This window comes from Ixodes scapularis, unplaced genomic scaffold (assembly GCF_016920785.2).
Source record: "Ixodes scapularis isolate PalLabHiFi unplaced genomic scaffold, ASM1692078v2 PGA_scaffold9__187_contigs__length_104089568, whole genome shotgun sequence".
NCBI lineage: Eukaryota > Metazoa > Arthropoda > Arachnida > Ixodida > Ixodidae > Ixodes > Ixodes scapularis.
Window position 1 is genome coordinate 49,609,022 of NW_024609884.1, and position 12,266 is coordinate 49,621,287.

At 43.5% G+C, this 12,266-nt stretch overlaps 2 protein-coding genes across 16 annotated transcripts in view; both read right to left on the reverse strand.

The window, feature by feature from the left end:
* Window positions 1-5,726, reverse strand: part of LOC115316096 (RNA-binding protein 39) — a 35,602-nt gene extending 29,876 nt beyond the window's left edge. For 3 of the 10 annotated variants that reach the window (XM_040206690.3, XM_040206689.3, XM_040499574.2), the window contains exon 1: window positions 5,606-5,726. Coding sequence is in view for 4 of the 10 variants with exons in the window: in XM_040206687.3 (XP_040062621.2) it covers window positions 698-843 (146 nt within the window). In the remaining 6 variants the exon portion in view is untranslated. Of the gene's footprint in view, window positions 1-697; window positions 844-5,010; window positions 5,239-5,605 lie in introns of those variants that run through there. The other 7 variants (XM_040499573.2, XM_040206691.2, XM_042287321.1 and 4 more) reach the window with 4 other exon arrangements.
* A 2,808-nt stretch (window positions 5,727-8,534) lies between these two features.
* LOC115316094 (ATPase WRNIP1) overlaps window positions 8,535-12,266 on the reverse strand; it is a 36,990-nt gene continuing 33,258 nt past the window's right edge. For all 6 annotated transcript variants that reach the window (XM_042287109.1, XM_040206680.3, XM_040206681.2 and 3 more), the window contains exon 8: window positions 8,535-9,181. In XM_042287109.1, coding sequence (XP_042143043.1) covers window positions 8,942-9,181 — 240 coding nt within the window. In that variant the 3' untranslated portion in view covers window positions 8,535-8,941. The remainder of the gene's footprint in view (window positions 9,182-12,266) is intronic.

Here is a 12,266-nt window from a genome sequence, read left to right on the forward strand (position 1 = left end):
TGTCATTAGCCTAATTTGTTGATCATGTTTAACTCATTTCTGAAAGTGAGAGGTATATTTCAATTTTCATTTCGGTATCCCTTTAATACCCACTGGGGCTGAAATGTATATTACTCTGTACGGAGAGCAAGAGCATCAACGAACCATGATAAATAAATTGCACTCCTGGAGGGGGTACTGCACATTTTTCAGAACTGTAACGGCCATGTTAGCAAATTTCACAGCAATCCATACTTTAGCAAGCTTAAGGCCAACAACATTACTTACTTAAAGCCTATAGAAACAATATACACAAAAAAAGCTTTATTGAGTGGCTGAAGTTCCTTTTAACACTATTCATTACAAACTCCCATTCTATGTGACAAAATAACTTGCACATAACAGGAATTAAAGCAGCATAGACTTTCAAAAATGCATATTTCAATTTGTATTTTCGTGTGCACGTTAGAAGATACTTTCTTAAAAGATGCGTTTATATGGTAGTATGCACGTAAGTGTTGAAGTTTTGTCTCCTGCTCCTACTTATACGCCTTTCCAGCACTTGTCGCCCAGGCGAGAAATGCCCAGTCACTGGGCTGCAGACGGATGCACGTTGTCCGATATTCCGCAGAAGAGAGCTACAGTGTGTAGTGGAGTAGAAGACGAGGATGTGAATGAGGGATCCTGGATCTAAAATAACAGGTTCCGATTCTACAACCTGGGGCCGCATCCACTCCGCCACATATTGCCATCGAGGGTTCCTGGCCAAATTCTGGAGGGCAGCGCTGAAGGCGATGAATGCATCGGGTGAGGCATCGCAGAGGGGAACACCAAACGTCTTCCACTTCGTGGGACCAGGACCATTCGATCTGGCAGAGGAAGACTGGCACTGATTACCAAATAAGGTTTCAAGCATCCTCTGTATATCGCCGTAACGGCAGATGATGCCACAAAAGGAAACTTTCTGATTGCACCACTGGGGTCCGACACGGTCAAGCTGCTGCCTTCTCTGGTTCAAACCAGGCAGGTCAGTCAAGTTCCGAATGGGGTTATTGACAAAAGCACTGGACACTCATTTTTCACCGAAGTGCTTAAAGTTAGAACGAGCAAAGTTGTTTTCAACACGTCAGGACGAGTGTAAAACTCCAACCAAAGTCCTAGCACGATTACGATCGATCATTTGCAACTGCGAGTACGAGAATGAAGACGATGCTCACGCATGTTCGTTGCTCACAGCTTTCATCACTGAATTTGGAGATTAACACTTGAGAGCACGTCTTGTCCAAGAGAAAGAGCTATCGATCGACACTGCTATCACAATGTCGGGAAGCTTCCCCCAAGTGGAAGAGACCGGTCAATTGAAAAGCGCCGATAAAGCATTCCTCGCAGTTAGCCAAGCGAGAGATGTACAGCGATCTGCTAGAAAGTGTTTCCAATGTGGGAACACAAATCATGCTGAAGACAAGTGCCGTTTCAGGTTTGAAGACAGCAGAACTCATCGAATGAAAGGACCCATTGCCAAGATGTGCAGAAGCAAAGGCCAGCCTGGCAAGTTCCGACCAACAAGGAAAGGGACGGTACAAGTGATCACGAGGGTCCTGTCCACTTCAGACAGGGATGACAGGTTTCTGGAATGTCAGATTGAAGGCAGACGAGTGGAGCTTTAAATAGCCACAGGTTCACAAGTCACCTTACTGCACATTCAGACTTGGCATCACCTCGGAATACCAGAGCTGAACGAAATTCATTACAAGCTGCAAAGTTTCAGCAAGAAGCTCATCAAGGTCAAAGTCCATTGGGAACTTCAGGTGGAATTTCAAGGAAAGAAGTACAGCCTAGAGGCCATTTTTACTACCACAAGCCAAGTTAACTTGTTGGGGAGGATCTGGGTAAGAGCTCTGAAATTGTATCTCAAAAATTTGTTTATCGCTCTGGTGAACACAAAGCAAAGCTTCAAGACACTGCTGATTACGTATGCAGTACTATTCAGGAACGAGCTTGATCGGTGCGCAAAGATCAAGACTCAACTTCATTTCAAAGAGAATGCCATCCCAAAGTTCATGCATCCACGACCACTACAGTTTGCATTATGCGAAGCAGTAGAGTCTGGCTTGATGAGGCTAGTTGCGAACGGAGTACTGACTTCAGTAGAGACAGCGCAGTAGGCCACTCAGATTTTCACTGTCCCGAAAACCAATCAAACTAAGAGAGTATGCAGAGACTTAAGCGCGACTGTCAATCCTCACTTGAACGTCAGTACATGCTCCCACGACCAGAGGAACTTTTTTAAACTTAACGAAAAACAGAAGCTCTCGAAACTGGATTTGCTGGAGGCATGTCTTCAGATGGAGCTGGAGGAAGATACAAAAAAGCAAATCATCATCAACATGCACAATGGACTGTTCCAGCTTAACCGCATGCCTTTTGGCAGGCATATCAGTGCCTGCCATTTTCCAGAAGACTATGGAACAAGTAACATCTGGTCTGGGAAGTGCGGAATGCTACTTGGATGATATAATCGTCACCGGAGAAACTGATGAACAACACATCGAGAACTTGGAGCTCACGTCCCCGTGACTCAAGGACTACAGTTTTACACTAAAAAAAAAAAAAAAGTGAGTTTGTGTCCAGAAATGGAGTATTTGGGACAGATTTTGTCAGCGGAAGGAATATGTCTATCTCTCAAGAAAGTTGGAGCAATACTGACCACGCCGGCGCCTTCCAATGTTCACGAGCTACGAGCGTTTTTGGGCATGGTTCAATATTATGCAAAGTATTTGCTCATGCTGGCAAATTTTGTGCACTGTTGAGCAAGCTCCTCAAGAAGGTTCTATGGCAATGGAGCTTGCCTTGCATGGAAGCTTTCAAAGACATCACAGCTCATCTCGCATCCCCATGGAGACTCCTGCTCACTTTGATCCAAGCGAGACAATCTACTTGGCAGCTGGCACGTCATTGGCTGAAGTCAGGGCGATCGTCTTCCACAAGATAAAAGGGAAATAACGCCCAATTGCACACGCGTCGAAAACGCTAAATTCAGCACCATATTTCACAATGAGACAACCTCCGTGCGAGACACTTAACAAGTGACTACAGAACGAAAATGGATTTGATCAAGTCAGACAAGTCACCCAAAGATGCTCGTGGCTGAGTTCGTCAAAATATCAACTACAACAAGAGAAGTCGTGACTGGCCATTTCTCATAAATCAGAAGGTCTGGATGCAAGACAGGTTGAACAAGAACCATTGGACGAAATGTTCCATTGTCATTCAAGAGGGAAAGGTTATGTGGTTATGTTTGAAGTAGCTACAGAAGATTACAGGCAACACCAGGTACACGCAGATTAAATCAAGAAAAGGATTTGTGAAGGAGAGTGAGCCGCTATGTACCTACCCCTACCCTACCCCTACCCCCCCCCCCCCCCCCCCCCCCCCCCCCCCCCAAGCCCGGTGGCCAACTTGGACGCTGCTGATTCGCAGTCAGTGGCAAATAGATTGGATGCAGCTGTCAAACTATCAGTTACTATGTCCGATTTTACCGCTGTTCATCGGTATCCCGCCAGATTATGCAAAGCACTAGATACCTTCATATTCGCAAAAGAAGGGAGGAATGTAGTGGAGTAGAAGACAACGAGGCGCGCATGACCGAGGAATTCGGATCTTGGTGCTCGAGAGAACAACTGTGGCGGTGCTGCTCCTGGAGCTAAAATAAAATGTTCAGGTTCTACCACCAGGGGTTGTATCCACTCCGTCACACAGCACATGCTTGAATCACGTTCCACAGCCCAAAAAAACAAAGATGCCAGCATTCAGAAGGCGATTATTGGAATGGTCTACAGACCAGTGCACTGTCTACAGAAGAGTTTGTGTTAGCCCACACCAGATGTGGGCATTGCAGGTGCACAGAAACCAGATTCGTGTCAAGTCAAGCAGCTGCGCATGTGCCGACATGAGCCCAACCTCAGCGAAGCGACACCAGAGTTGTGCGTTTGTACTTTCTGCAAACTGCAGGGGTACAGGCTCAGTCAGGCAGGAATGTCCCTTGCCGCCACCTCCCTCATGTGCATGGCCCGTAACGAATTCGAATAAACCTTGATCTGTTCAGGGTCAATGTGGGAGAACTTCAGACTTTCAATAGTTTTCCAATCTCTTTCCAAATTCAAATTATATGGATGCACCAACTATACTCTGTTTCATACTTAGCGTGCAACGCTGTTAAAGCTACTGACGCGAGCGCTTGGCCTCATCTGTGGTTTTGTTTGCGCGAGAATGCGCATAAATGATCGAGATCAAGCCCCATGCTCGCGCCAGTAGCTTTGACAGCGTTGCACACTAAGTTTGAAACAGAGTATAAGCATATTTACACGACGCCATTTGTGTCTGTCTGAATTCCCTAGAAAATAATTGTTACAATTAACAATGGTTTCAAAGAACTTCACATCACCAAGTATTTCCCAAGGTCATATCCCCACAGGCAGTTCCAGGTAAGACCTGGCATCTCTACCCAAAATATCGTTGCCACAACATAATTAAAACGCAGAAAAGTCAAGATCACAAAAAACAAACTCCACAAGGGCATGCACATGAAGCGGTAGATACAACGCTCATAATGGAGACAAACTTTCGTAAATTAACCAGTTGTCTCAACAAAAAGACAATTCTTTTGAATTACGAAATAAGTGGCAAAGCTCACTGCTTGCACAGGATAGCAGCGTGTATGCAACAAATAGAGACTAGGCCCCTTGTTAAACTAGCAAGTCTTTTTTTCTTGTGATGCTTTACCTTATTTTAAACAAACTGGCCCGATGTTCCACATGTATTGGTGAGAAGGGCCATAGAACTAATGTCTAAACACTCCTTTACCATTTAATGGTGGAAGTAAGATGTCACAAAAGCCAACATTCTGTGCAAGCGCAGGTAGACAATAAAAAAAGAAAAAAAATCATTATAGAAAAGCAGTGCGCGTGCCCACCTGGTTCAGTAGAAAAATTACGCAAAATCATCTATGACCAAACACTAGCGTGAACTCACTTTTGCGCTGCCCTGGTCTGATTTTGCATTAATGAGCGGCAGTAGCGCGTTTGGTACGAAATGGTATTAAAGAACTCCAACAGTCCACAAGGCGCGTGATCAGACGAAATCGCCGCCGACTACAAAGCAGTGTAGTAACACGATATATAAAACCGTTTTAACTTCTCCGTAAGCACACTGTGGGCACTGGCGAAGGCCGAGGCAGGACCGAGGTAAAAAAAAGAACTCCACACTCAACCGTATGTTGCAACAAGCGAGTGCTAACGCTGTTCAAACCACTGCGTACTACGTCACTATTTGCTGTTAAGATTGATTTAAACTTTAGATGGCGAAACATAGCATCCTCCTGACGCCAGTGAGGATTCGTGAATAAACTACGTCCGAACGAGGACTGCGCGAGGTCCAAAAAAATACCAATGGCGATATCAGCGTATAGAAAAAGGGATTTAAAAAAAAAAAAGATAAAAAATAGACGTTTTGCCACAGAGCACGTAAAGAACGCCACCGCCTAAAATTCGAACGCCGATCGAACAACATAATTGACCGATTAGAAGAAAAGCATGCGGTCATGAGATTTTTTTTTTTTTTTTCATACCTCCCACAACACGATGTAACCAGAGCAAGCCGAGACAACCAGAGTGTACTATGCCCAGTCGGCCTCCCAAGGGCCTGCAAACTGGCCGTTCTATTAAAGATGGCGACGGTGCGCACGGACAACGGGGTTTCCCGGGTTGAACCAAGGGGTTCTGGTTAAACAAACCGAAACAAACCTAAATTGCCTAAAAAATGCCTAATCCAGAATTCCGCCACTCACCCGTGCTATTTCGTTACCTGAACCTACATTAACACAATTACAAAATTATTCGAAAAAAAAAAAAAAAAAGCAGCCCGCTGCAGTGCAATTAGCTGGCCAGATGGCGCAAGAAGCCTCCCGATTTGAAGAATTCAGGAATCAGGGGTGTCGCGAACTGGACAAGGTTCGACCCACTGAGTTGGCTTCGAATTGGATGGTGTTGGCTAAGGGATGAATTAAGGGCAGCGCTGATTGGTTATTTCTAGGGGTGTCGCGAACTTTTGTCGAACCGGACTTTTAGGTCGAACTTATGGGGTTCGACGACCTTCGACCTTTTCACCAGAATCGACCGGTTCGACTAGGGGTTCGACCACTGATCTCAATGACAAAGAGATCAGTGGGTTCGACTTTCTGCCTGTGGACAGTGTGGCCAGACCTTGATACAGGCATGACTAGGTTTGGAGAATTTTTTTTTATCTAAAGGGTTATTTTATTTTATGAACAGTTGCAATTAAAAGAAACCAAATCTAATCACTGAAGAAGTTAACAACTTAATTTTTTGTAGTGTATTAACTGAAATAGCCAATCAGCGCCGCCCTTAATTAATCTCTTAGCCATTACCATCCAATCCGAAGCCAACTGGCCAGCCTGTCGCGCATGCGCACACGAGTCGAACCTCAATACAAGGTTCGTCGAAAATTTCACCAAAGTTAAAAAAAGTCGAACCTGGTCGACCTCGAACCTCGGCCGGTTCGCGACACCCCTTGTTATTTCAGTTAATACAGTACAAAAATTAAGTTAACTTTTTCAGCGATTGTAGTTGGTTTCTTTTAATTGCAACTGTTCATAAAATAAAAAAAAAAAAAAAAAAACCTTTGCATAAATAATTTTTTCAAACCTAGACATGCAAAAATACTCCAAAAGCCTGGAGACGTCATAATTAAAATAAGAGCACCGACTTGACACAACACAAAAAAACAATTTCATTAGACGTAAATACAAATCAAATGCAAGGTTCAACCTCAAGTCTGTGCTCTTATTTTGAGGTTGAACCTTGCATTTGCCTTGCAACTACTGAAGATGCCTCCCGCGTGAGAGGCGAAACGTCTAATGAAATTGTTTTTTTCTGTTGTGTCAAGTCGGTGCTCTTATTTTAATTATAAACCTAGACATGCTTGTGTCAAGGTCTGGCCACACTGTCCACAAAGTCAAACCGGTCGAATCTGGTGAAAAGTTTGAAAGTTCGTCGACTCCCGAAAGTTAATCTAAAAATCCGGTCGACAAAAGTTTGCGACACCTCTACTTCTTTGTACTGAAAGTCGAAGGTTCGGTCGCCGTGGGTTCGGCGAACCAGTCGAATCTTGAGGTTGTGGAAGGTTCAACGTCAAAATTACTCTCCTTGGGCCTGCGCATTGTTGGTTCTGCGAGTCGTTGGTTCCGGCTCTGGTTCGTTCTGCACGTTCCACGGGGTTCAGTTTGGTTTAACTGCTGATTCCCATAGCTGTACCATAGCACAGTGGTTCTCAAATAAGGGCAGGCGAGGCAGAAAGTCCACGGGCCCTCATTTCAGACACGCAGCGCCACCCGATGGCGTTGCGTGTCCGTGAGGCAGCGGCTCCACCGTTCCACGCCCAAGGTCAGCGCTCCGTACGCCGCAGACGTAAGGGAGCGAAGAGCGGCGTGCGTGCTTTTGCATTCACAACTCATAAGAAGTGCTTAGGTGTACCTCGAGCCTTTTTTTTTTTTCCCTAATCTGCGCCTTTTCTTAGGGTATTCGATTCGACATCAGACTTTTTGGCCGCTATTCGGTGCTATTCAATTCGAGTTGAAATTTCACTATGTTCGCACCCCTCACCGGGAATCAAACCTAAAACCTCTTAGTCCGCAGCTCGACACTCTGTCCGTGCCAGCTAGACGACTTTCCATATACATGAATAATACTATTGTTACGTAGTGTCAATCCTCTCCATAAAGCATGGTGATGCAAATGAGGTTGGTGGCTATAATCAACATGTTCTTCATTGTATCTGTCACTCCTTTTGTATCTGTCGCTCCTTTAACAATGCATTCCATGCATTATAGGACTTTGGAGATAAAAGTCACTGCCAATTTTGTTTTGTTGTTTTATCCTGTTTTGCTACTTTGGAGGCTTTTTGTAAAACCCAGGATGAGCATGCGAACAAAAACTAATTTCTCTTCCCCGCTTTGTTAACATCGAGTTTGTTCCAAGCAGTGTGAATGCGGACCAGTACGGTACAGTAACGTACCATTGCAAGATAGTTACTTCCATAAACTTTTTTTAAAAAATTAAGAACTTTGAGAAAGCATGGTGCTCACAGCATTATGTACACAATGCTCTTTTGCAGCTTCCCATTTTTTTTACACGAGGGACTCAAAACCATTCACAAATCCACAAGTCAATATGGTATGTAAACATGATGTGCCTTTCAATCAACTCTGCACAATTGTTTTTTTGTTACGAAAAGTGTGAATACTGAATTGATGTGAGCGTAATGTAAATGGAATACTTTAGTTTGAAAGAATTAAAAGACGAAGGAAAGGAAGAGGCCACTCTCATCCTCTGGTGGTGTGAAACAGTCAAAAATACCACCAGAGGGTGGTCTTTTTTACCAGCCTCTGGTGTCTCAAACTGAAACCGAGTGTCACACTAGACAACCCAAACTTTAAAGAAGCTATATACCATGACTGAATAATGAAAGTTGCTATCCAATTTGTTCTTAAATATTTATTAACTGAGAATAAAAATAACCTTGCCACAAGTGCAATATAAAATGTAACTTCTAGGAATTCTCTTTCTGAGACTCCAATTCTTCCAATATGGTTAATTACTGTCTTGTTTCATAAAAAGAAAATGAGCAAGCAGAAGCTACAGAAAACAATTTCTGAGAATTTCGAACACCTTGGGTCCTTGCAAGAATTCCACAAATAAACAATGACAAACAAAGGAAGCCCTATCTATCTCGCTATTTTCCTCTGCCAACAAAGAAACACCCACCCCTGGGGCCCTTATTGACATCCAGAACTGCAGTGAGCTGAGCCAGTCATCGCTGCTGCCTTCTATAGAAGAATAAAAAAACAAAGAGAAAGACACAGATTGTAACACTCGTGAATGGCCCCTTAGTGGTCGAAGAAGTTCAAGTGCTTCAACGGCTCGGGGAGGAACGGCAATTCCTTGCTCTGCCCACGGTGGGGTTGACCAGAATGGCTGGTATAACTGGTGTTGTTGCGAAGATGCAAAGGCACTGGAGGAAGGCGCTCCTGTTCTTGGACCGCTTTCTCGGCACAAGCGTATGCATTGTAGCTTTCTCTCGATTTGGGTGCCCGGGCGCAGTAAGTGGTACAGTGGGCAAGGATTATCTGCAAAGAGAGAACATGAAACCAACAAAGCAAGTTAGTTACCCTTAAAGGGAAGATGGGGCACTTCTACATTTGAGAAAAAACGCTTGAATTGCGTTCATTTGGCCTTTAGAATAACAGATATCAAAATTATATTTCAATGCGACGCGCCGGAGGGCCACAAGAGCAATTTCAAAATAGGGCTGAAGCCACGCCTCCCTAGCCTTGGGCAGCCAAAAGAGCCGTCGATGACGTCACGGACAGCGACTGTCTTTCGCGTTTTTCTCGCGTTTAACAATACTTACACAACAAATGGTTTGGGTATTCGGGTTCAAGGGGGAAAAATAAACTAGAATTCACTTCTAACTCATTCTTTCCAAGAAGCTCCGTAGCTTCCCTTTAAGCTGTGCCTTTAGTCACACACTCGCTCAAAGCATTCTTTGTTGAATCCATTGTTTATCTAGAACCATATTAAATTTTTGCTGCAGCTTGAACTTTAATGAAAGCGCTCATAAAAGTACTAGCTCAGCAAGAACCATGTGTTCGGTGCCATCCACTCGTCGACATCTACCCTAGCTGGCTGACTTTGGTAAATTTATTTGGCTCAACAAGCAATGGTTCAGACAAAGATCAACTGGTGAAGACTGAACACTGTTACCACTGAATCTCTGTTTGTGTTCGTCTTTGTCCCTTGTTGAAGCAGTCCTTCCAAGGATGTTCAAAAACATGCACAGTACTTTAACTATTTATTGTCACTGTGCTCTCTATTTTATTGTTGTCGGTTTGCTGGACAGCACATTGATCAGTTTCTGACCATGTGAGCTGCCATTTTACAGAGACTTAAATTGGCAGAGGTAGATTTGTAGCATTTTAACTTTAGCAATTACCTAAAACAATATACTGTAAAACCCTTAACGTTCGCGAGCCCTTAATTTTCACAAATTTTGCAAATTGAAATATTAACGAAATTTAAAGGGGCGGTGCAATAATTTCCGAACTTTGGTCAACTAACTTCAAAAATTAATCTGTGTTACCTATGAAACAAAGAACAGAAAACCATTATTTCTTGCAAGCGCTAGTTTAAAAAAAAAAAAAAAAAAATGACACAAATCGACGGTCAAAGTGCCTCTCAACTCTCCACGTTGCCTTTCGAGTGACATGCTCTGGGGGATCCACGTGGTTTCCCCTTGGGTTCTCTCTTCAGAGACCCCAGCCGCTTCTTCTGCGATTGTCGACTTTTAAAGGATTAGCATCATCGAAGGTCACGGCGAGCGATTGACACAAAAGGTGATTCGCCACAGGGCTGACGACGTCTTTTTGTTGACCCCAACAGATGCTGTCACCGTAGTTCCCATAACCGCCACACGTGGCTGCAGATCAGCAAAAAATTAGTTTTTGACTTCGTGACTATGCAGCAGAAACCGCCTATATATATATAGGCGGTTTCATTTGGATTCAGGCAACGAGGTGCAGTCATATTTTTTATTTTGCTTTAAATTTTTATATTTCGTGGCGCATATGCCAAGAAGAACAATCCTGTTTATTTTATTGTCCTGACATGTTTAGTTTCTGAGAAAAAAAAAATCTCAAAGAAGCGGGAAAGAACGATGAGGTTTTGACGATTGTCGTGTGTGGCATTTTTGAATCACTCTCGATCTCAAAATATTCAAAAGAGAGAGACTATATTTTTTTATTGTGATATACCGGGTGTTTTTGCGAAGACTTTCAAAAATTCTAAAAATTAGGGCGATTGAAAAAAGAAGAAACTCTCTTCGGGAACAAACTACCAGCCACGGCGGACATCAGGAATTGCCAAAAAACCTACTAATTAGCCAGATAATTAATTAAAACTTGTTAATTCACTTTTTAATTAGGGGAAATAGACATATGGTTCCAATTAGAAAGTTGCTGAGCGTTATCGAAAACCACTAAATCAGTCATTTTCAGAAAGACTTTGAGCGCGTGAGACGAGTAGTAGCGCACTGAAGTTGCCACTCGTGGAGCAGGTACAAGGCTAGCGTTTGCGGTAAGGCGCCCGCGCGAATTTTTCGCCTCTTATCTAGCCCCAGCCTTGTACCTGCTCCACGAGTGGTAATTTTAGTGCGCTACTACTCTTCTCAAGCGCTTAAAGTCTTTCTGAAAATGACTGATTTAGTGGTTTTCGATAACGTTCAGCAACTTTCTAATTGGAATCATATGTCTATTTCCACTAATTAAAAAGTTAATTAACAAGTTTTAATTAATTATCTGGTTAATTTGTAGGTTTTTGGCAATTCCTGCCGTCCGCCGTGGCTCGTAGTTTGTTCCCGAAGAGAGTTTCTTCTTTTTTCAATCGCCCTAATTTTTAGGATTTTTGAAAGTCTTCGGAAAAACACCCGGTATATGCAAGTAGGTAAAATGACATTATAACTACTATTTATTATTCGTCGCTCCAATCTTTGTAAAAATCCCCAAACATGCCTCCGCGAACAACGTGACCTAAACTGCAGATTTTGTTTTTTGTCGACCATGTTTAATATTGTTTTTAAAATAATAGCACGTGTAGAACCCTTCATTGCCTTCCAAATGAATGCAAAAATGTTCCAAAAGCCGGGATTAATGATTAAAAACAAATACCTCCGACTTACATAACAATACCAACATTTATCAGACGTTTCGTCTCCTCAGACGTCATCAGACATCATCAGTGCGGCCTGGGAACACCCGACTAGCTACCAGAAATCAAACGCTTCTTCTTCCTTTTCTTCATCCGTAGCGCTGGTTCTGCCGACTTCTTCGTCGACGGCATATGGGAGACATTATCATCGTCTGCACTCGCTTCAACTTCTTTTTACGTCCGTCCTGGATGGGAAGTTAAATGAAAGGTTATTTCAGGATGTCGGTGTACACGTCGGGGAGGGGGCCGCGGTTAGAATTGCAGGCAGATGGGTCACTGCGAATACACCATGATTCCAGAAATCTTCTGGGGCCCCACCGTTGTTCGCGTGCCAGGGTCACAGCCTTCGCAAGGTCAAAAGTGTGACCAGTCGTCCAACAATGGTCCACCTGTTCAGTTTTTGATCTTGTGGCATGTGTTGCCTTCTCCACGTCTCTTTTGTGCTCTTTG